At 32.6% G+C, this 25,897-nt stretch overlaps 2 protein-coding genes across 3 annotated transcripts; both read left to right on the top strand.

Moving 5' to 3' along the window:
- The first annotated feature begins 636 nt into the window (after positions 1 to 636).
- Positions 637 to 14,805, top strand: LOC130961885 (ATP-dependent DNA helicase 2 subunit KU80-like). Of its 2 annotated transcripts, XM_057887922.1 has the most exons (13): positions 637 to 719; positions 909 to 1,001; positions 1,118 to 1,169; positions 1,824 to 1,955; positions 2,191 to 2,597; positions 3,788 to 4,002; positions 4,106 to 4,301; positions 4,406 to 4,612; positions 4,769 to 4,936; positions 5,013 to 5,318; positions 5,430 to 5,554; positions 5,657 to 5,701; positions 14,698 to 14,805. In XM_057887922.1, the coding sequence occupies exons 1-12, from the start codon at positions 708 to 710 to the stop codon at positions 5,691 to 5,693; spliced, it is 1,950 nt and encodes a 649-aa protein (XP_057743905.1). In that variant the 5' UTR covers positions 637 to 707; the 3' UTR covers positions 5,694 to 5,701; positions 14,698 to 14,805. The 2 variants fall into 2 exon arrangements, with proteins under 2 accessions (XP_057743905.1, XP_057743904.1); XM_057887921.1 differs by lacking the exon at positions 14,698 to 14,805 and having other exon boundaries at positions 5,657 to 5,855.
- Positions 14,806 to 20,733: 5,928 nt separating this feature from the next.
- On the top strand, positions 20,734 to 25,485 carry LOC130961884 (ATP-dependent DNA helicase 2 subunit KU80-like). Its single transcript, XM_057887920.1, has 12 exons — positions 20,734 to 20,980; positions 21,175 to 21,267; positions 21,390 to 21,441; positions 21,923 to 22,054; positions 22,434 to 22,837; positions 23,000 to 23,286; positions 23,388 to 23,583; positions 23,702 to 23,908; positions 24,275 to 24,442; positions 24,542 to 24,862; positions 24,991 to 25,121; positions 25,215 to 25,485. The coding sequence occupies exons 1-12, from the start codon at positions 20,966 to 20,968 to the stop codon at positions 25,270 to 25,272; spliced, it is 2,064 nt and encodes a 687-aa protein (XP_057743903.1). The 5' UTR covers positions 20,734 to 20,965; the 3' UTR covers positions 25,273 to 25,485.
- Positions 25,486 to 25,897: the final 412 nt, after the last annotated feature.

The following is a 25,897-nucleotide window of genomic DNA, read 5'->3' as shown; positions in this document are numbered from 1 at the left end:
TATCCTATTTTCAATAATAAATGCAACAATATATAAAATAAAAAATTAAATAAAATTTATGTTAAAGTTGACTATTCTACATAAAAACCAGAATTCTATTTCCTTTTCTTTCTCTTATCCTATGATTACTCTTTCACCCTCTGACTCTCTAGTCACCCTCAAAAAATTTGATTAAGATACTAATAAATAGGTGCAGACCTATAAAGAGACAGCCTCCAAAATGGATTTAGGTCTCACCAGGAAGAGAAAATAAGTCCAATATTTTTCTTTTAAGCTATTTATAATATATTAAAGATCCTAAAATAATATTTGATTAATATTATTTATTGATTTTTTTATTGGTATTTTATCATATGAGGTACATAAATGATATGTTATAAAATTTATTCTTGAAAATTTTGTAATTAACCTTTTATAAATATAGTATATAAGAATAACAATTACACGAAACAAAAAAACCCTTAAATAGAATCACAGATTATTAGGTGTGAAAATCAAAGACAACCTACAATCCTACATGACGGATATTACAAGAGACAAAGACAACATTACGCAATGGTAGGACACTTGTGACTTTTGGTATTTATAACTATCGAAGCGGGAACAGAGAGATAAAAAAAAAAGAAGAAAAAAACGCAGACAAACCATCACCTCACCTCAACACTATACTTTCTTCTTCAAGCTTAAATCTTTCTCTCTGCTTTTCCATGGCTAACAAGGTTATCAAATCATATTCCTTTTTTTCCTTTTTTGTATAAAAGAAATAACTTTTCCATTTTCATTGCCAAAATTTAGTCACATAGGGGCTTTGGCCTTTTGGGTTTTTCTGCTCTAAAAAAGATGAATAACAGAAACCCATTTTAAAAAAATTCAAACTTTAATATTTATTTTGCTTATAATGATCACAGGAAGCTTTGGTTTTGCTGCTTGATGTGGGTCCATCCATGCATTCTGTTATTCCTGTAATTGAGAAGCTTTGTTCCATGCTTGTGCAGAAGAAGGTCTTCTATTCATTACTGCTACTGTTATTCTTCACCTTTTGTTTTCTAATAGTTGCAACTTGCAACAATAACAATTGCATGCCCCTTTTCGTGTTTTTGTTTTAATTTATGTGCAGCTGATCTACAACAGGCATGATAAAGTGGGAGTTGTGTTATTTGGGACAAAAGGTGCTTACTTTGATCCTTATGATGTAAACAAAAGTTGTAGAGTACGATGTTCTCTTGCATTTTTTACATAATTTGGTGTTAAGTTTTGCACCGGAACAATAACAAGAATTCAGCATTTTCTAGCTTGAAAATGTTTGATCCTCTTCAACATTCTTCTAACTACTAAATAAAGAAAGAATTGCATGTTTTTTAAAATTTGAAGACATTGAGAGTATCTACATTTTAGTATTTAGGAGGATATATGGCAATGATTTTGTGATACTATATCATTACTCTTTTCGATATAAGTGGATTGTTGTATGATCAAATGGGGTTATTGTTTTTCTATCATGGATAATAGTTATTTAATTGCTGAAAGTAGATTAGCAGAGGTAGAACTCAATAAACATTCCTTGATTAACTTTTAGTAATGATATTGTGATTTTGCTTCTCATTCTCGGGGAATCTTCACACTATCTGTGTTTGATTGTAATGAGTTTTTGCCATATTGATTTACCAGTGTTGATGTTACTTATGCTATTCATATTGTTATGTAGAATCTTCACACTATTGCTGTTTGTTTACTTTGATTCAGTGAGTTATCTTATTTTGTTGTATCAAAGTTTGATCAAATTTAAAGGCTTCCCTCACCTGTCTTTACCTTCAAATTTTCAGAAACTTATAACGAACTTACTTTGGAACTTGGTGGTTATCGACATGTCGTGGTTTTGAAAAATCTTAAAGATGTGGATGGAGATATGGTTGAGGCTTTACAAAAACTGCCCCGAGGAACTAAAGATGGAGATTGTATCCACAGAGCAATTGGTTTCATAATGTTGAAGCTTTTACTTGTTCAATGTTATGTTTTCTTAGTTGCTACTGATTAATAACCAGACCCTTTATAAATAAAAGTACACTTTGTGCAAGTTCTTTGACTTTAGACTATAATATTACATTAATTTATGTCTCATGTGACAAATATTTTGTTCCATTACTATACTGTCTTTTTACCTTTTTGTGGATACCTTAATTCTGATATTAGTTCTTGATGCTATTGTTGTTGGCATGGATATGCTGATAAAAATGTATCCGAAAGCTAACAAGGTGAAGAAACGACTCTGTCTTATTACGAATGCACAATGTCCAACAAAAGAATCTATAGAAGGAACAAAAGAAGAGCAAGTTACCACCATTGCTAAACAAATGTCTGTCCATGGTACAAGGATGGAAAGCATAATTGTGAGAGGAAAACTTTGTCGGAAGAAGGCAAATAAGACGACAGCTAGTGAGAATCATCGCCTTTTAAATATCTTTTCAAAGGAAACTTCTACAAGGATAGTGTATGTGGGGAATCCAGTTTCTTTGTTTGGTGCTCTTAAAACACAGAATAAAACCCCACATACAGTTTTCAGAGGTGATCTTGAGCTAAGCTCAAAAATGAAGATCAAGGTGAGATCTGTGGTATGATGTATAACATAAGTTCAATTTCTAGGCCTATGATGAATATGTTTTTGATGTGTCATTGTTCATTGTATTCATTTTTTTTACTCAACCCACCATCGATGATAAACCATTTGTTAAAGTAAAAGTTTCTCATTTCCATTGTTATATTAATTTAATTTTTTAATAGGCAATGTGCCTATTTACTCTATGTAAATAAATGATTATGAGTATTTCTAGATCATCCTAAAGTAAAAAATTGATAATTTCAATATCTTGGAATATTAAAATGTAGTCAATTCTTACTTTACTTAATAATTAGGAAAATGATCAATGGAAGGATAATTGTTTCTCAATGATGATTGAATGCTCTAAGTTTGAGTTATCCATGGGCAATATGAACCTTTATCCCTGATTAAGTTGGATACTTTGAGCCATGGTGAACTGAGGATACTACTGTTTTTGTTTGCTTCTGTGCTGTGATTTGTGCTGTAAATACATGTTTTATCAGATTAATGATCCACTTATTGTATAAGTTTTTTATTGATTTTATATCTTGTCTAAATGTATTATCGAGACAAATTTTATACCTATAATTATGAAAATATATAAGATTTATCAGTCTATTAGTTTAAAAAACTCATATTTTTATGATAAAGTAATGTCATTTTCATTTATTATTTCAACAACCATGTCATATAAATATTATGTCTTATTAATTATATTTTATTTCATACAATTAATTTGTTTATAAAAAAATGATTTTTTTATTTTTTTATTTTTTGTATTCTATTTATATGTTTGTATATATTAATATTATTTCTATTCTTTAGATGTTTGTGACATAAATGGATATTTTTTAATCCCTATGTAGATTTTTTTTTTAATTTCCTACTATTCTTTAGAGTAATATGTTTTACACTGATTAATCATTGGAATAAAATTCTCTAGAAAATTAAAATTCTATTTCATGTTTTGGTATAAAAAATAGCACTGATTTCAATTCTACTGTTTTTGTTTGCTTCTGTGTTGTGATTTGTGAAATTAAGTATCATATTTCTCGTATTGATTCATTTTTGGCTCCTGCAATTTGCTATTTTGTTTGTGTGGTTATTTAAATCTAGTTGTGTGCAAAGAACAACATTGTAGAATTGATGATTACTTGTTCATGTTTTCATGAAAACTTCAATGATAATCAGGTATGGGTGTATAAGAAAACAATAGAAGAGCTTCCCAATCTAAAGAAATGTTATGAATCTCCTGATATAGTTGTCCCTTCAGATCAAAGGGTCAGAGGTTATCATTATGGTCCTCAAATAGTTCCTATGTCGAAGGTCGCGTTGGATGCTGTTAAGTTCAAACCTGAAAAGGGTGTTAAGCTTCTAGGATTTACTAATTCTTCTAATGTATTGAGGTAAAGATTATGTATACAAATATGCTTCATTTGATTTGAGTTTGCTAATGGAGAGTTCTTAATCATTATTCTACTTACTATTGTCCTACAATGTCTATTAAAGGCACTACTACATGAAAGATGTCAATATCTTCATACCTGAACCGGAAAATACGAACGCCATGCTTGCGCTTTCTGCGCTAGCAAGGGCTATGAAGGAAATGAATAAGGTGGCGATACTACGTTGTGTGTGGCGACGGGGACAAACCAAAGTTGTTATCGGGGTCCTGATTCCGAATATATCTGATAAAGAAAATATTGTGAGTTTTGTCAATCTTCTTTTTTCATTTTTTAAGTTAGTTTACTTTCCCTGCCTTGATTTGTTTTAAAATGACTTAACATATTCAAGATCATGCTCTTACAGCCTGATTCATTTTACTTCAATGTACTTCCTTTCGCCGAGGATGTGGTTGAGTTCCAGTTCCCTTCTTTCAGTAAGCTCCCAGCAGAGTTACAGCCGAATCAGCAGCAGCTAGAGGCAGCATCTAATTTAGTAGAAATGCTTGATCTTGCACCATGTGGGAAAGAGAAAGCTTTGCTACCTGATTTTACACCAAATCCAGTCCTAGAGGCATGAATTCGCCCCATTTGTTTGTTTCTAGTTTATTTCCTACATTCTTTATTCTGTTTATTTTCATGTTTCAATTCTCTTTTGACTTTATTTTTTCTAAGAAGAATATGATTTTGACAAGTGGATCTTAAAACACACATTCATAAATCTTTTCAGCGCTTTTATCGTTTTCTTGAGCTGAAGTCAAAAAATCCGGGTGCTGCAGTACCCCCTATTGATGAGACACTCAAGAAAATTACAGAGCCTGATTCTAACCTAGTTTTGAAAAACAAGTCTGTGATAGACTCATTTCGGAGGTGTTTCGAGCCAAATGAAAATCCCAGGGTAAGAATGTACACTTTACTCTTAGTTGTTATGGTTTGCAAACATAAAAAACTTTTACATTCAAAATATCTTGCAGCATAAGAAATTGAGGCGTTTATTGCTTGAGAAGAGTTCTTCTAGCGAAGAAGATTGTAATCGAGACATTACCCCACTGCCTTCGAATCTCATCGAAGTTAAAGTCGATAGCGTCTGCAATCCTACTCCACCCCAAGTTTTTGAAGCCATGTCTGGAAGCAGAAATACTCAAGACTCTGTTGTGAAAGCAATCAAAGATACGAGAAACAAAATATTTGAACTGATTAATGAATCAAATGATGGTGATAACTATCCTGAAGCATTGCAATGTTTAACAGCACTTCAAGAGAAGTGCATTGTTGATCAAGTAATCTATCTTACTTCTTATCACACTTTCAATCATTACTTTATATGTTAACTTTTTATTTGAGGTTCATCATTATATAACTGGTTAAACTCATCTGCATTTTCTCTGAAGGAATCAGAACAGTTCAACGATTTCCTTCGCCGTCTTTGGAATTTCGATAGAAACCTTCAGAATTTCCGTGAATATCTTGCTTCCAAGGGACTCACCTTAATCCCCAAAGCAGGATTTTTAGACAGGTTTTTGCATTGTTCTACTTCCTTTGCTTGCATCTTGCATGATTCTTTCATTGTTCATTTATTTTTTTTCTCCATAACTCAGTATTGTGTTTCACCATACAGCCAAGTTACTGAAGAAGATGAGCCAAAAGTTGAATGATTCCTCAGGTGGATGTGCTGAAATGGGTAGAACTTTTTGATAATCATTTGTTAAAAATTAGAATAGATTGTCTAATACAGTTATATAAACGTTTGTTTTGGAACATTTGGCAAAGCTTTATTCAGTACTCTCACCTTATGTTATAGCACTTATTTTATGAGAAATAGCAAATAGAAAACTTTGATATATAATTTATATTTCTTGAGGGTTTCGAATTTAAAAAGCAAATCCTTGTTTTATGAGACTAATGATCCACTTATTGTATAAGTGTTTTATTGATTTTATATCTTGTCTAAATCTATTATCGGGACAAATTTTATACCTATAATTATGAAAATATATAAGATTTATTAGTCTATTAGTTTAAAACTCATATTTTTACAATGAAGTAATATCATTTTCATTTTTTATTTCAACAACTATGTCATATAAATATTATGTCTTATCAATTATATTTTATTTCGTTAATTTATTTGTTTATAAAAAAATATTTTTTTTATTTTTTTTTATTTTTTGCATTCTATTTATTTGTTTGCATATATTGTTATTTTTATTCTTTAGATATTTGTGACATAAATTGATATTTTTTAATCTCTACGTAGATTTTTTTTAATTTCCTATTATTCTTTAGAGTAATATGTTTTACATTGATTAATCCTCGAAATATAATTCTCTAGAGAATTAAAATTCTATTTCATATTTTGATATAAAAAAATAGCACTTATTTCAATTCTAATAAGATTTCAATTGATCTCATGTTAAGGCTATATACAAATTATTACGGATCCGATCTTGGGTCCTTTCTCGGAATAGTCACTAAACCTAGCAATCCCAAGATTGGGTTATCCTCACGACCCAAACACGAATCAATAATTTTCAATATCTTGACCCAATATTTCAATTCAAATACCTCCCTTATTTTAGCTAGATAAGATAAGATGATGACGGTTCATACCGGCCCTACAATCTCTAACCAACATTCAAATCCAAATACATCCCTTATCTTGCTAAGATAAGATAAGATAACTATCACTAGCTATATAAAGGGGAGTCAGAGGCCCCCTTAGGTACGTTATTCATTCTACACACCTTATACCTCTCAGATCTATTTTGACTTGAGCGTCAAAGTATCTTTGCAGATACTACCCCCATTACTCCAGCCAAATAATCCGGCAACCGTCCGGACTCGCAAGTTTCCGATCCATCTCAAAACTTGTACTAGAGGCTTCTAGTACATTGGTGTCGTCTGTGGAGACTGCCAAATTGTGGCGGCATGACGGAGAATCTCGAAGAGCAATCCTCAAGCCACCACCATGACTCACACCCACGAAACCCAACTCCCGAACTCCAAGGTAACACTCCTCCCACCCACAGGAGGATAACGAGTACTGTGCATCATCAACCAACCTTGGTGTAGCAGTAGCCAAAAGAGGACGACCGTCCACCCACTGAAGCCCGGGCACCCGACGGGTTGGGAGAGAAAATTAATCCAAGAGCTGTACTTCAGGGTGCAAAATCTCGAAGGCCGAGTTACGCCCAAAGAACGGTATCACCTGGCTAGAACCTGATCTTTCTGCGATCCTAGGAACAACAGGTCCCAGAATGGTGACACAGCAAACAACACGACCGCAGCGTTTCCCGAGACCAAAACATCGACGTGGAGAAGACGATCGATGGCACCATTGGTGATACGAGTCATGTGGGACAAACTGAGAACTGTCATATGCCAATTGGTCCAATTACAAGAGCAACAACTAAGAGAATAAAAGAAGGTTTTGTAAATATGGCTAAATCATGTGTTCAGGAGATGCATCAAGAATTGGGTAAGACAATGATTAATGATTATCAAAAGTCAAATGTCTTACTATTTTACAAGATGCATTGAAGACTCTCATTAGTCAAGATGAATTAAAAGAGACACCGCCTTCTTAGAATTTATTTTATGTTTATTTTATTTTTGTTGTTTGTTTGTTTTAGGCCCAGTTATGATTTGACCCATTTTTTTTTATTCTAGTGAACTTATGAGTTAGGGTTTTAAATTTAAGATATATAAAAACCCTCTAAAACTTGGTAGCCATTTTTTCCTTTAACTTTGATGAATGAAATTTTCTTTGAGTTTCTTTGAGAAACTTTGGTGTGAACAGGTGAGGTAGAGTAATTCCCTTAGCTGTTGCATCAAGAAATCAAATTGAGGTAGATGAGTCCCTTTTCTTTGATCTTCCTTCTTATCCTGGGTTACGTTCCGTATCAATTGGGAAACAAAACAAGCACGAAGCGAACACGTGATAATGGGAGCCACCCCATTCACAGAAAGAATCTCGAGAGCCAAACTCCCGAAGTGCTTCGACAATCTCATTGACATGAAATACGACAGGACAAAGATCCCCAAGAACACCTAACGACTTTCGAGGCCAGGATGAACTTGGATGGAGCCGCCGATGCGGTTTGGTGCAGGACCTTTCCAATAACCTTGGCTGGTCCCGCAATCAAATGGTTCAACGCCCTCCCGAACAACTCCACAACCAGCTTTCACGACATCTCCCAAAAGTTTATGGCCAAGTTCACCACTAGGATCACTAAAGCTAAACACCCCATTAGCTTTCTCAGAATCAACTAGAGCCAAGATGAATCCACGAGAAAATACCTCGATAGGTTCAACGATGAGTGTGACGGTCGACAGACTCACGAACTCAGTCGCCAGTTTTTATCTGACCAATGACCTCATAAATGAGGACTTCCGGAAATACCTCACCATTAAGCAGGTCTGCACCATGCACGAGATTCAAAACGTCGCAAGGGAATACATACACAACGAAGAGGTGAGTCAAGTCGTGGCCGCCAACAAACGGCAGCACGACAATACGGTACCTCGTAATAACCTGCCACCAAGAGAGACCCAGAAAGAACACCCTAAACCCGTAAACATTAACTGGCCACCCAAGGTGGAAAAGTTCTCAAACTACAACCCCCTACTCACTCCCATCACGGAGATCTACCACCAAATAGCGGAACGAGGCATCCTCCCAAAGGCGCGACAACTGAAGGAACGGACAGGCGGCAACAAGAGCCTGCACTGTGACTACCACCGAGGATAGGAGCATAAAACTCAAGATTTCTTCGACTTGAAGGAAGCCCTCGAACAAACCATCTGAGATGAAAAACTCCCCGAGTTCGCCAAAATCATCCGGGAACCCAGAAGAACTGAAAAAGAAAGATCACCAGAATGGGAAGGGCACAATCCGAAGACATTACGAATTGGAAAAGTCAAAATCGCCACTAGGAAAGGATCTTAAAATCCTAGCACTAAGAAACCAAGTTCTAACCTCTCTGGTTACAGAAGTGATCACATTCTCCCCCGATGATTGCCAATACGGCACCTCGACGGAAGACGCCCCATTCGTCATCTCGGCAAAAGTCGTGACCGGACTCGTAAAGAGAATACTGGTTGACACCGGAGCAGACTCCAACATCCTCTTTAGAGGAGCCTTCGACAAGCTGGGTCTCTGAAATAAAAATTTGCAGACCTACCGCAATGGGGTAATGGGATTCGGAGACAACTTTCTCAAACCGAATGGTTCCATAGTATTACCACTAACCATCGGAACCGGATGCCAAAGGAAGATCATCCTCTCCAAATTCGTAGTCCTCAAGGACTCCACTGCCTACAACATCATCTTTGGAAGAAAGACGATCAACGACCTATCCGCCGTCATCTTCACCAAGTTCCAAATAATGAAGTTCCAAGCTGATAATGACACAATCGGAATGATACACGGGGACCAAAAAGTCGCGGTAGAGTGCGACAACACTAGCTTGGCCCTCCGTAAGAGATCCCGAGACGCGGCAGGCATCTTCCTCGTCGACCTCCTCGATGCACGCCAAGACCCTAACTCGCATAGAACTGTGGAAGGAAACGACGAAGAAGCAAAGCGGGACCTCGCAGACGAGGTCAGGAGTATATCACACCTACGGGAGCTAGCCGTAAAATAAAGGATAAGCCTAAAGTACAATCACAGCATGGTACGATGAGACTTTTGACTAGGAGACCTCATCTTACGATGAAACAACATCGGTCCCTCCACTCTTGGAGAAGGAAAGCTCACGCTTAACTGGGAGGGTCCCTACCAAATCAAGAAGGTAATCGAAAAAGGAGCCTACATGCTCGAAAGGCTAGACGAGATCGAGCTCCCGAGATCCTGGAATACTACCAACTTACGGCTATTATATGTAGAAATATCCTTCTAAAGCAACAAAATAGATATCTAAATAATAAAACAGATATCCAAACAAGTAAACGGCTTCCTATGAATCAATCACCCCGAGGCCAATAAAACGGATATCCAAATAACAAAAAATGGTGATCCGGGGATCGATCACCCCGAGGTCCACAGAATAGATATCCAAATAAGTAATGGCTACCATGGAATCGATCATCCCAAGGCCAACAAAGCGGATATCCAAATAACAAAACGGATATTCAAATAAGTAAATGGCTACTCGGGGATCGATCACCCGGAGGCCAACAAAGCGAATATCCAAATAACAAAAAATGGCGGCCCGAGGATCGATCACTCTAAGGCCAACAAAACGGATATCCAAATAACAAAACGAATATCCAAATAACAAAAAATGATGACCCGGAGATCGATCACCCACGAAGCTAACAAAACGGATATCCAAATTAAATAAGTTAAACGGTTACCCCCATAAACCGATCACCTCTGAGGCCAACAAAATAGATATCCAAATAAGGTAAAGAAGTAAAGTTTTGAAATCATCCACCAATAGGTTTAAAATAAGTTGACAATAATGGCCCAAAAATGCCACAAAAAACATGCTTGAATTGACGGTCCTCCAACTCACGAAAGCCAACTCACTAACATCCCGCCAAATGGCGCAGGATGACGTCAAGCTCTTTCTAGACCCCTCACGACATCCCGATAATAGAAAACCAAACTCGTCAACAAAAGCGGCATCAAAGTCTAAGCAAATGACTTTTCAACTCGCGAAAAGCGGAACTCACCAACATTCTGCCAATTAGTGCAGGATGACGTCACATCCTTTCCAGTCCCTCGTAGTCTCCTGAACTACAGAGAACCAGGCTCCCCAACAACTCAGCATTGAGTCCAAGCAAGCATGCTCTCATGCTCTGGGGGCAACTGTTTCGGATCCGATCTTCAGGTTCTTTCTCGGAACGGTCACCAAATCCGACAATCCCAAGATTGGGTCATCCTCACGGCCCAAATATGGATCAATAACTTCCAATATCCTGCCCCAATATTCAAATTCAAATACCTCCCTTATCTTAGCTAGATAAGATAAGATGATGACGGTTCATACTGACCCCACAATCTCTAACCAACATTCAAATCCAAATACCTCCCTTATCTTAGCAAGATACGATAAGATAACTACCACTAGCTATATAAAGGGGAGACAGAGGTCCCCTTAGATACGTTATTCAATTTACATAACTTATACCTCTCAAATCCATTTTAACTTGAGCGTCAGAGTGTCTTTGCAGGTACCACCCCATTGTTCCAGCCAGATAATCTGGCAACCGCCCGGACTCGCAAGTCCTTGATCCATCTCACAACTCATATAAGAGACTTCTAATACAGAAATCAGACTAAAATAGGTTTGATTTCTAATTTCATTTGATTTGTTTCTCTTTATATCCCATTTTGTGAAACTGTTCAAGCACCCACACTTTATCAAAATAAATAAAAAAAGAAAAAGGAATTCCTTAACAAAAATTGGAGAAGAAACAGAACAAAAATGGTGGAATACGAAATGTGAAGGCAAACAATTAAAGAAGAAAAGCGCAGCAATAACGAGGAAAATTCACAGTAAAGTGAACGATGAGCCAACAAAAATTTTCTTAAGATGAAATTTTTTTATTTTTGTTTCGAAAATTTGTAATTTTTACTATTATTTAATCGTAACTAATTGAACAATTTTAATATTAAAAATTATACTTTAAATAATATCTATATACTTATAATACATGATGAAGATACAAATTGGATATATTATTTTTGCATGATTATAATAAATTGGATACAAATTTAAATTATTCTAAATTCTATAAAATTTAAAAAATCTTAAAAATTTTTAAAAAATCATAAAAATCCTAGAAAATTTGAAAAACTCTAAAAAACTCATTGTATTATCATACCGGTTGATTGAATACGAAAATACCTTAATCACATACAAAATTCAATTGATTGTGTTACAAAACTAATCGATTGAATTTTGAAAAAAAACTCATTCTACAGCACAATTCAATCGCATTGTGTTATCATGTCAATCGATTGAATAAGAAAATATCCTTATTGTTTTATGAAATTCAATCAATTGGGCAACACTACCAATCCATTGAATAAGAAAAAATTTATATTTATAACCCCCAAATTTATGAAAATTAAATAATTAATTATTTATGAGTTATTATATTATATTGAGATTTTGTTTTTTAAAAAAAATTATTCATCACAAAAATAATTAAATAAAATTTATGATTATTAAAATTTAATTTAATTAAAACTTATTTTATTAAATTTAAATTATTTATCAAAAAAATATTTTGATAAACAAAAAAGTTGAATTAATTATTATTATTATTATTATTATTATTACTATTATTATTGATATCATTATTATACTATTATCATTATTATTATTACTATAATATTATTATTATTATTATTATTATTATTATTATTATATAATCACTTAATTTCACTCTGTTATTATCTTTACTTTATTATATTATATTATTTACTTATTTATTTTCCTTTTGGCCGAAGCCTTGAAGGAACTAAAAAGAAAGAAAACTAAAGCATAACTTATATATATATATATATATATATATATATAGAAATTGAAACTGAAACGTGGTTATATATACATGAAACGTGGCATGCATGTATGCATGTATATGTATATAATACAAATGACACCTAATGAAGCTTTGATAACCACAAAGCTTCAGTTAATATTATCAATCCATACTCATCTTCCTTTTCCCTTCATTAATCACTAATTGAACTAAAAAGAAAAAAAAGAGTAAGCCATGAGTGAGAAGAACGAAAAATCTTGGAACCTCAACTCTTTTGAGTCCGAGTTCTCATAACTTTAATTAAAAATTTAATTTGGTAAAAGTGTTTATATCTTCTTTTTTTTACACGTTAGCTTTATTTTTATCCGAGAAGAACGAAAAATCTTGGAACCTCAACTCTTTTGAGTCCGAGTTCTCATAACTTTAATTAAAAATTTAATTTGGTAAAAGTGTTTATATCTTCTTTTTTTTACACGTTAGCTTTATTTTTATCCGATAAAAATTGACAGTAACGTAACTCCTCTTCTCTTTGAGTTCGGCTAACTGGAATTCTAGGAAGCACAGATGATTTCTGACGTTTTTTTTTTACCAGTTCGGTCAGAAAATTTTTTCAAAATTTTCGTTGATTTTAATTTCATACAGAGATAGGAGATTTCGTTTTTAAAATTACAAGTTTTTAATTTAAGAATGCCAAAAAATTTATTGAATAATTGCAAAAAATTTACACGTATTTTGTGTGTCTAATTGATGAAAATTGATTGTAATTGTGAGTGTTGGTCAATTTGGTGTTGCTTGTTAAATTGAAATGTGATTTGAATTAATGAATTGAATTTGAATTGATGATGAATAGGTGTTGATGAGGGACGGGTAAAAATACGCAAGAATGTGATTTTAGTTAGTATTAAATGTTAAACAAGTATGGTCGGAGGGATTTGTAAAGTCTGAATGAAGAAATGAATTTTCTTTAATTTTAAAAGCAAAAGATTTAAAACGAGCTAATTTTATTGAAATAGAAAGAGGCATAGCTTTAAAGAAAATGATTTGATTCTATTTGATATTTTGAATGGTGTGAATATTGAAAATAATTTGTTACTTGAAAATGTTTTGAAAGGGGTTTGAAAGGTGGTTAGGTTGGGACCCTTGAAGGGTGGCAAAATCCGAATTTTAAAGGAATTGCTGCCAAATTTTTATAAAACTCTAAGACTTTATTTAAAGTGTTATTTAAAAACAAACTTAATTTAAGAATATTACTTGATTTCGATTTATTACGAAAATAGTTTTGTTTTCAAACCGATTTATTAAGAAAAGTATGATGTTTTAAATTCAATCTTTTGAGAAGAGATTTTGCTTTAAGTTATGTTTTAATTTCGGTTTGATAAAAAAGAAAAGAAGAGGAAGAATGAAAAGTAAAGAAAAGAAAGATAATTAAAGGAATCTCTGCCACAGGAGAGCAGAGAACAAATATTAAAGGAATATATGAATTAATGAAATGACTGCCACAGAAGAGCAGATGTGACATTGTTTGGGCTTTAGTGCCAAATGTAAAGTGGGGACGCCCACACACTGAGAACTGTTTTTCAGATGTACGCTTATTGATTTGGAAAGTCACACTGTATGCGACCTAGCCGTACGACTTAAAGTCACACTGTATGCGGCCTAGCCGTACGACTTATAAGCATATTGTATGCATCTGGAAAGCCATATCTGGGACTTGTGTCCGGGTAATGTCGGGAGCGGGTAGGCAACCGACACATGAGCTCATGGCCTGCGTTAGAGATAGACATGCATCATCATTGTTTGCATATTTGCATTTGATTGTGTTTGCTTATCTTGTCTCTCTGTGATTGTGATGTTTGTTTTATTGCTATTTGTTTGTGTGTTGATCTATTTCTTGTGCTATTAGTTTGTGTATTGAGGTGACTGAGAACTGAGGTTATGATTGAGATTTGTCTTAAATTCAAAAATTTAAAGAAGGTAATTAATTATATAAAGTAATAAGTAATAGTAAAAAGTATTTTCAAAATGTTTGATAAAAATATAATTTTATTGAGTAAAGTTAATTATTTGCATTTTATTTCATTATTCTTACGGCATTTTCATTTTCTACTGAGAACGCGTGGTTTGTTCTCACCCCCAAAATCTTCCACTCTTTCATTGACACAGGTTTGAAAACTCAGTTTGAAGATGCTGGCGATTATTAGTCTTATTTGAACTAAGTTATGTGTTGAGTTATCTTTGTAGAGTTTCCTCGCCTTACCGATTAGGATTTTATTTTATCCAGAGGGATAGGTGTTGTATTCGAATTTTATATTGAATTTATTGTATGATATTTTTTTATTATTAATAATTATGTGATTATTATTACTTGGTGTTCTTTGATGAATGAGTTTGATTAAAATTGAAACGCGAAATTGAACTAAAGACTCAATATTAAGTAGTAAATAAGAAAAACAGGTTAGTAACACCTCACTTTTGGTACGATCATGACGTGCTAAAAATTAGGGTGTTACAATATTCAATAGTGCAATTCAATAGATTGTGTAACAATTCCAATCGATTAAATTTTGAAGAATCGTGCGATATTTAATCGATTGTATTGTACGTTCGATCTATTGGATTACCAAGAAACACGATTTTTATGGCAAAAAAATTCATTGATTTGCATTTCTAAAATATTTATTAATAAAAGATCCATTTTATTGTTGTTTTTTTAATTATTAATAAAAATAATAGATAAATAATAAAGTAATAATTTATAAAATAGATGATAAATTTAATAATAAAATAATATATAAAGAATTAAGTTGTAATTAAAATTAAATAAAAATTATTTATTAATTATTAAAAAATTTAAAAAATATATTTTATTATTAAACCATTTAATAATCCAAACGTCTTGAGAGCGTCGTCGAATCTTATCTCTAATTTGTTTAAGCACATGTTAGGAAATCGAATTCTTATTAAACATAACAAATTAACAATGCTAATATATTTTAGAAAAAGCATCCTTTTATAACTCTATAAAAGTATGTATTTTATCAATCACACAATTTAGGAAAGAAAATTGTTGAGAGAAAAGTGGAGTCTCATCATTAATTTTTTTATTAAGAGAAACGTTACAGGATATACGAAATAATTAACCTTTTTAGTTCTTTGGGGAATTTTTTTTTTAATTTTTTATTTTTATTTTGCGTAAATGATTCTTTTTTTTCTTGAATTAAGATATTTTAAAATAAAATTATTATATGTTGAGATAAACACAAATAAAATGAATGTCCATTTATTATTTGGATGGCTGATTTTTTCTATGAAAATATGAAGTTTTTAATCTAAACTAAAATTAAATGAAGTTTGAAATATATGAATAATCAATACTTTACCTTTATAATTAGTAAGACAATAACATATTCTCTTTTTTGTACATATCAATAACAGGGATAAAAAATCAATTCTCTCCCTTTTGTTACTGAATACTTATATATATATATATATATATATATATATATATATATATATATATATATATATATATATATATATAAACCATTTCTATTATATTTACACTTTTTTATTTTATATTTATTATATCTTCTTTAATTATTTATTTTACAACACGCTACCAGCACGAGACTCTAATTAAATTTTTTGGAAGACTCAGATAATAAATTTTTATTATGTTGAAACTCTTTCATCTTAAATTTAATGCTCTTTATATATTTGGAAACAACTATTTATCATGGATACTAGATGCTGAAATCCATCTTGATTCAATGGATCTTGGAGATACCATTAAAGCTGAAAATAATGTATCCTAAAAGGATAAAACCAAGGTCATGATTTTCCTTTGTCGTTATCTTGACGAAGGATTGAAAAATAAATATCTCACATTAAAAGATCCTGCAGATTCGTGGAAAGACCTTGAAAAAAAGTATAATCATCAAAAGATGGTGATATTTCCTCAAACCCGATACCTGCGTCTACAGGATTTTAAATCCATAATGAATATAATTATGCAATATTTCGAATCACCTCACGAATGAAATTATGTGGAAAAAGATAACTGCTAATGATATGTTGGAGAAAACTTTCTCAACCTTCCATGCCTCGAATGTGCTCCTGCAGCATCAGTATCGAGAAAAATAATTTAAAAAATATTCTGAATTAATTTTTTGCCTTCTTGTTGCTGAACGCAATAATGAGTTGTTTTTAAAAAATCACGAAGCGCACCCAGCTGGCGCTGTCCCATTTCGTGAAGTAAATGTGGCAAATTATTACCCTAGAAGAGGTAAATGACAAGGCTTTAGTAACAATAAAAACTACGGAAGAAAAAGGAATTATGTTCAAAAGAGAGGATCTCACCAAAAGTGGGATAAAGAAAGAAATATTGGGCAAAATAAATCAACAGAGGATAAGTGTTTCCGTTGTGGTGGAAAGGGTCATTGGTCGCGTACCTGTCGTACACCAAAGCACCTAGTCGATCTTTATCAAGCATATTTGAAAAAGGACGACAAAGGGAAGGAAACAAATTTTGTTTCAAATGATTGCTGAAAATTTCACCACTCATTATGATGTATCTGATTTCTTTGAGGATCTTGAAAAAAATATTGGTCATTTGATCAATTATGGAATAGTTTAATATGTGAGATTGTTAAGTATCTATGTAAATAAACAATGTAAAGAACTTATTGTTAAATTTTATTTTCTATATATTTAACTTTCAAATATGATGTATATAAATAATGAAATATTAATGTTTATGAATTTTAAAATCATTAAATGTGTCAAGTTTTAAAATAAAATTTTAGTATATGACATTATGTGTAGTGTTTCTTAGAAAAATAATTCTAATCAAGAATTCAATTTGATTGTGCATGTATTACTACTCATTTTGTTATTATTTATCTTTGAAGAAAATGGCAAGGATATATAATGAAGATGTATGCCTTGCGGATAGTGCAAGTTCGCACACTATTCTCAAAAATGATATATATATTTTACTCATCTTGTGCAAAAAGAAGAATATGTTAATACTATTATTGGTTCAGGTAATGTGATAGAAGGCTCCGGAAGAGCTATAATTTTGTTTCCTATAGGAACAAAATTCATAATAAATAATGCACTATTATCTATCAAGTCTCTGAGGAACTTGTTGAGTTTCAAAGATATTTGCCAAAATAGATATCATATTGAAACTATGAACGAGGGAAATCATGAGTACTTATGTATCACAAAGCATTATTTAAATAAAAAGATTATATTAGAAAAGTTACCCTCACTTTCATCTGGGTTATATTATACCAAGATTTGTGCAATTGAATCACATACCACTGTAAACTAGAAGTTTACTAGTCTAAATGAATTCATAACTTGGCACGACCGATTGGGTCATCCGGGAACAACCATGATGCGGAGAATTATTGAAAATTCCCATGGACATTCACTAAAGAACTAGAAGATTCTTAAATCTAGTGAATTTTGTTGTGCTGCATGTTCTCAAGGAAAGTTAATTTTAAGGCCATCACCAGTAAAGATTGGATTTGAGTCCCCTAAATTCCTAGAAAGGATTCTAGGCGATATATGTGGAGTTATTCATCCACCATGTGGATCTTTTAGATATTTTATGATCCTAATAGACGCATCTTCGAGATGGTCACATGTGTGCTTATTGTCTTCTCGCAACTTGGCGTTTGCGAGATTACTGACTCAAATTATTCAATTAAAAGCACAATTTCTAGAAAATCCAATCAAAGCAATTCGTTTTGATAATACTGGTGAATTTACTTCCCAAACTTTTAATGCTTATTGTATGGCTAATGGAATAAGTATTGAACATCCAGTAGCTTATGTTCACACACAAAATGGGTTAGTAGAATCACTTATTAAACGCCTCCAATTAATTGCTAGACCCTTATTTACGAGAACAAATCTCCCAACCTTGGTTTGGGGGCATGCTATTTTACATGCCGCAACACTTATTCGTTTGAGACCAACGAGTTACCATAAGTTCTCTCCTATGCAATTAGCTTTTGGCCAGCAGCCAAATATTTCCCATTTAAGAATATTTGGGTGTGAGATATATGTTAGATATAATTCTCCCTCTATAGTGAGGTATCTTGAGATACAAACTGGAGATGTATTTAAATCCCGATTTGCGGATCGTCAATTTGATGAATCAAAATTTCTAACATTAGAGAGAGAGAATAAGCTTCCAGAAAAGAAACTTAATTGGAATGCATCATCATTGATGCAGTTAGATCCTCAATCAGCGTATTGTGAATTAGAAGTTCAAAAGATTATATATTTGCAAAGAATAGCAAATGAATTGCCTGATACATTTTCCAATACAAAGAGGATAACCAAGTTTTATATACCAGCAGAAAATGTCCCAATTCGAGTTGACGTCCCAGTTGGACAAATTGCCACCAAAACAAATACACGCCAGAAACGTGGCAGGCCAGTCGGTTCCAAAAACAAAAATTCTCGAAAGAGAAAAGAAGTAAATACTATTCCTATTGAAGAAGACATATTAAAGACACCTGTAGTTGTCCAAAATTATGATATAATTTTAACGGTAGAAGACGTTCAGGTACCTGAAAATTGTGAAAATGACGAGATCTCGATAAATTATATCTTTATAGGAGAGAAATAGAACCGAAATAAGACAATTGTTAATAAAATATTTGCATATAATATGACATTAAATATCATGCATGAAAATAAGGATCTTGAGCCAATTATTATTGCAATTATTCTATTAATAACAATAATTAATTTATTATCGTAATGTACCATAATCCTTCTTTCTAAACAATTTTATTACACTAATCCCTAACCTCTAACATTAGCATTATAATTTATTATTACTAATTCCTAAAATTATTTTAATTAAATTAAAATATTTAAAAATTATTATTACACTAATTTCTAACATTATCATTATAATAAACTATTAATCTCTAACATTATAATTATTATTTTAATTAAAATAAAATTTTTCGAAATAAAAATTTACATAGTTAAGATGACAAAATAATTAGCAATGTGGAACTCCGGACGATTGACATCTTTTATTCTTCTTCTTTTAGACATTGCTAAAAATGAATGGTCCAATTTTTTTTATTCAAAAGTTTATTTAAAACAAAATTTTAGGGGGCCAGATAGAAGATAATTATCAATATACTTTTGATATGAGTCCCATTTAAGATAAGCTCGTCTAATCTCTATTGCCGAATTTGAAGCCGTTTTTTACGGTCTCATTCCAAAGAATTAAGGTCAAACTCATCAGATGCAATTCTTTAAACTTTTGAAGGTTGTATCTCACTTTTTTCGTGATTCATTAAAGTAGAAGAACTATTTACAGATGTTAATATTGTAAAAGTTATATGTTCTTCTTTTTGAATATTAGTCTTCCTCTTAAAAAATGCATCAATTCTTTAGTTTTTCATGATTATTTTATATAAAAATTTGAATATATATCCGTTAAAATATGTAAAACAGAAGGACAAATATTAAAATTTATAATATTTATTGAATTTTTTTATCAATTTATACAAATACAATAATATCAATATTTATTGAATATTCTAAATAAAAAATTAAATTAAATAAACAGTAAAATATAAAATAATATTAAATTACATAAATAAAAAATACCTAATTTTTTATATTTAAATTCAAAGGTAGAAGGAGTGTTACTTATTGAATAGAGAGTTATAAAATGTAAATATATTCGGTTCAATCTAAATCCAACATATTTTAAATGTTTAAAACTAAAAATTAATAAGAGATGAAGATTGAATTTTAGTATTTTAAATCATAATAAAATATTTGAACCAATTGAATTATTTTTTTTTTTAAAAATATTATTAATTTTTTTAACAAAAATTTAGGGATCATGACTCCCATTGTTTTAACTAAGCTCCACGACTGAGTTCATCAACAGAGAAGAATAAATGAATGAAGCTGGTGGGATTGGAGGAGAAGAATGTGTTGCTGCTTCGAAAGTAAAAGGGAATGGGGGCATTGAATCAGCTTTGGAGTGTATACATCCTGGTGGGCTCATTAACGTGCATGTGTGACACGTGGCTGGGGCACAATGAATTTCTTCATCGCAGCTGTCATATCTGCCTGAAGCATCATGAATGCCCATAACCGTGTCATACTCCATCTTTTTTCAATATGAAAATAAAAAAAAGTGCTACAATCTCATCTTATGGACTTATACAGTTATTTCGTCAATAAAATAAAATAAAAATATAAGCCCAAAAACATCTACGAAAAGGTTTATTTATTATTTATTTATTTTTATTTTAAATCGGTTATTTCGCATAAATATATTGAAGCGGGAACAAAGAAAAATCCGGAAGAGGAATCATTCAGCTCAAATTCAACGCCTTCTTCTGAAAGATTGACTCTTTTTCTCTTCTTCTCCATGGCTCGAAACAAGGTTCCATCTTTTCTCTCTTGTTTTCAATTTTTTTTCCCGTTTTCATTCCCCAACACTATAAGGATTTTAGGGTTTTTCTTCTATAATCTATACCAACTGAAAAGCCTGATACACCATTTTAAAAAATTTAAACTTTTCACTATTTATGAATGCATAGATGTGTATTTTCTTGTAATTGCTGAAATCAAATGCAGGAAGCTTTGGTTTTGCTGCTGGATGTGGGGCCATCCATGCACTCTGTTATTCCTGAAATTGAGAAAGTTTGTTCCATGCTTGTGGAGAAGAAGGTTGCTATATCTATTTCTCCTTTGACATTCCTTGCCCACCTTGTGTTTGATGTTTGTCTTCAAAGAGCTGAGACCTGTAACATTAAAATGACCTTTTTCCCCTTCTTTTGATGAGTGTGCAGCTGATCTTTACCAAATATGATGAAGTGGGTGTTGTCTTATTTGGAACAGAAGGTGCTCTCTTTGACCCTTATGATGCAAACCTACAATGCACCATTATCACCATTCAGTTAGTGTTTATTATCATGTCATGTGGCATAAAATTCTAGATTGCAATGCAGCAATAACAGCAATTCAGTATTTTGCTCATAATTGGGGTTGGTAATAAGAATCGAATGGTGACATTGTTTTCTTGTACCAAAAGATGTTAGTTATTTGTGATGATAAAATGGAGACTAAGAAGTCCATGGTTCTTATTTGATTATCTTGTAGCAATGTTTATTGTGTTTCAGTCTCATTCTTGTAGAATCTTCACACTGATTTATTCACTGTACCGAGTTTGTTTTTCCCGTGGAGTTTTACTATTATGCTTACAATTAAATGGGTTGATTGAAGTTTCCTTCAAATCGTTTCTTTGATTTGATAATTCATTTTTTTCTTTCCATGAAGTGATTCAAAGGCCTTCCTCACCCATGTTTATGTCGAAATTTCCCAGATACTGATAACGAACTTACGGAAGAAGTTGGAGGGTATCAACATGTTGTGGTTTTGAAAAATATTAAAGTTGTGGAGGGAGATATCGTTGAGGCTCTACAGCAACTGCCTCGAGGAGCTACACATGGTGATTGTATCCTTGATGTTCATGATTCTATACTTTGGAAGCTTTAATTATTTATTTATATATTTAATGAAAGAATTTTATGCTCTAACATTTTGACCGTTACTAAAACATTCATACTATTTGACTTTAGATGGTAAAATTTTTCCTGATTTGTCCTGTGTAATATTCTGCACCACTTGTGCCTTGTTATTGATTTGTTCAACCCCACCTCCAAACATTGGTATATACTCAGTTTATCTTTTCCTGAGCTCTATTCTGGTTCTGTTAATAAAATTGAAGCGATATCAGCTGTAGTATTACTTTGGAAGTTCATTCATTTCAAATTGTGGATTTTGAGTGATTAACTGCCATATTGTGGTTTTGAATACCTTGACTGTGATGTTAGTTCTTGATGCTATTATTGTTGGCATGGATATGCTGATAAAAAAGTTTGGAGAAACTAACAAGGGAAAGAAGCGTCTATGTCTTATTACAAATGCACAATGTCCAATAAAAGAGCCATTTGAAGGAACAAAAGAGGAACAAGTGACCACCATTGCTAAACAAATGACCGTCCATGGTATGAGGATGGAAAGTATAATTCTGAGAGGAAAGCTTAGTCAAGATGCAAACAAGAAAATAATGGACGAAAACGATCAACTGTTGCGTATTTTTTCAACAGAAACGTCTGCAAGGTCAACATATGTGGAGAATCCAGTTTCTTTGCTTGGTGCTCTTAGAACCCGAAACATAACTCCATCCACAATCTTTAAAGGGGATCTTGAATTAAGCCCAAAACTGAAGATTAAGGTGAGATATTCATAGCCCTATTGGCCGTGCCCATCAATGCAGATAAAGATTACGTTCTTGACATGTTTTTTTTCATTATCTCATTACTTTGGTGATTAATGTTCCTATGCCACTTACAAACTTTTTATGTACATGATTATTGAATGCTTAAGTTTTGAACAGGTTTTGGTATACAAGAAAACAGCAGAAGAAAAGTTTCCAACTCTCAAGAAATTTTCCGATAAGGCTGCTTCAACCGATAAATTTGCTACACATGAAGTCAAAGTGGATTATGAGTACAAGAGTTCTCAAGAACCTGATAAAGTTGTCCCGCCAGATCAAAGAATTAAAGGTTATCGATATGGGCCTCAAATAGTTCCCATATCCCAAGCTGAGTGGGATGCTGTTAAGTTCAAACCAGAAAAAGGTCTGAAGCTTTTAGGATTTACTGATTCATCCAATGTATTGAGGTAAAATTGTATATGCTTTATTTGATTTGAATTTGACGATGGAGATTTTCTTACTCTGTTTCTTCTGTTTCTTTTCTTTTCTCCTAAACCATCCGATAAAGACACCAATACATGAAAGATGTCAATGTCTTCATAGCTGAAACAGGAAATACAAAAGCCACACTTGCACTTTCTTCGCTAGCAAGGGCTATGAAGGAAATGAATAAAGTGGCAATACTACGTTGTGTTTGGAGACATGGACAAGCGAATGTCGTCATTGGGGTCCTGACGCCCAATCTATCTGATAAGGAAAATATTGTGCGTTTTTCCGTCTCTTTTTATTTTGTTTTAATTTATTTTTTAATTGGTCTACTTCCACTGACATGATTTCTGGATTTGTTTTGAAATAATTCCGTTGCATGGTCATGCTGTGCAGCCTGATTCGTTATACTTCAATGCACTACCTTTTGCTGAGGATGTGCGAGAGTTTCAGTTCCCTTCTTTCAGTAATTTCCCTGCACCGATACAGCCAAATGAACAACAGCTAGAGGCCGCGGCTAACTTGGTAAAAATGCTTGATCTTGCACCACAAGGAAAAGAGGAAGTTCTGCTACCTGATTTTACACCAAATCCAGTCCTAGAGGCATGAAATTCCCTCACTTATGTTTTCTAGTTTATCTCCTGTGTTTCATTCTTTCCCTCTATTTTTTTTTCTTATTTATTTTTTTAAAGAAGATTATGATTTTGATATTCATGACATGAGATTTCTTTATCTGATGTTTGTTGCTTGTGGGCTGTGAATTTGTATTTTCCGAATTTTTCGATTATGCTTTGTCCTTGCTATCTTTCTTATCTAAGCCAATCACGTATTACCCCCCATTGTGTAAAAGTTAGCATTATGATAACTTGAAGGGTACAATAGAGATTTCAAATTTAGCATATGCACCTCCAAAAATGAAAGGTAACCTTGGGATAAAGCTAACATACGAATGTTCATATATCTTTTCAGCGATTTTATCGCTATCTTGAGCTCAAGTCAAAGCATGCGGATGCTGCAGTACCCCCTCTTGATGATACACTCAAGAAAATCACAGAACCTGATGATGAGCTCCTTCAACAAAACAAATCTGTGATAGAAAATTTTCGTCGGTCTTTTGAACTAAAGGAAAATCCGAGGGTAAGACGTTTTTGTGCCTAGTTTATACAAAATATCAAACTTCTTTTACATTATACGAACATTGTATATCTTTCATGTTTGAATTGAACTGTCTTACAGCATAAAAAGTCAAGGCGTTTATTGAGAGAGGAAAGATATGGTTCCGGTGAGGAAAATAGTAAAGGAGAAATACCTGCTCTGGCTTCGAATCTCATTGAAGATAAGTCAAATGTTGAAGTCGACAACATTGGAGATCTGACTCCTGTACAAGATTTTGAAGCCATGTTTGCGCGCAGAGATAATCCAGATTGGGTTGTAAAAGCAATCGATGCTATGAAAAATAAAATTCATGATCTCATAGAGGATTCCCACGAAGGCGATAACAATTCGAAAGCATTGGAATGTTTAGCTGCGCTCCGCAAGGGATGTATCAATGAGCAGGTAATCCATCTCCCTCGCTTTTGCACCATAGAGCCAAGTCATGACTTTCCATGTCTAACCAATTTTTATTCCTCTATTATTCCTCTTGGTTGTATTTGAAGTCACTGATAACATTTTTCTCTGTGAAGGAACCGAAACAGTTCAACAGTTTCCTTCGTGATATTTGGAGTTTCTGTCAAGAGAAGAACCTTCATGATTTCTGTGATTCTCTTTCTTCAAAAGGAATCACCTTGATCCCCAAATCAGAAGCTGCAGACAGGTTTTGTGATTTTTTTTTATCTTTTTCTTGGTTGGACCATTTAAAATTCAATGTTTCTTCTTCAATAACTTGTTATTTGGTTTAACTTTACAGTGAAGTTACTGAAGATGAAGCAAGAAGTTTCTTAGTCAAATCTCAGCCAAAAGTTTGAACGATTGCTTAACTGGATGTGTTGAAATATTTAGGTCCTTTCTTTCTTGTATAAGCATCTCTGTTAGGCCACTGTAACAATACATTGTAAATATTATTTGTACTCTGGCCTTAGATTACTGCACTTGATTTTCTTCATTAGAAACAAAGTTTTTAATCCTTATTGCCCTATTTCACTTAGATATTATTATTGAAACCCCTTAATACAGTTAAACACTGAATTTTAGAAAGTGTTAATAATAGTATTTAGAGAAAATGACAAATAGGTTTTTGACCTTTTGATCTGCAGACATTTAAATTCTCGGAGATTTAAAAATACATTTAACTTTCTGACCATTTTAAAAAATTTGGACATATCGTTCATTCATATTCACTTGATCTATCAGATTCAACAAAAAAATTAAATGTGATTTTCGTTGTATTGACCTAGTTGATATGGATGTACATGTAGGAGAGTTTTTAAAATGAGACTGATTAGACTCAGGATTGATGTGTCCAGATTTTGAAAAGGTTAGAAAGGTTAGAAATTTAAATGTATTTTTAAATTTTTAAATATTTAAATGTTTGCGGACTGTCAGGGATCAGTTTGTCTTTTTTTTTTCCGAGTATTTATATATGAGAAATAT

This window comes from Arachis stenosperma, chromosome 2 (genome assembly GCF_014773155.1).
Source record: "Arachis stenosperma cultivar V10309 chromosome 2, arast.V10309.gnm1.PFL2, whole genome shotgun sequence".
In the NCBI taxonomy this organism is placed as follows: domain Eukaryota; kingdom Viridiplantae; phylum Streptophyta; class Magnoliopsida; order Fabales; family Fabaceae; genus Arachis; species Arachis stenosperma.
This window is presented reverse-complemented; position numbering and strand designations above follow the sequence as displayed.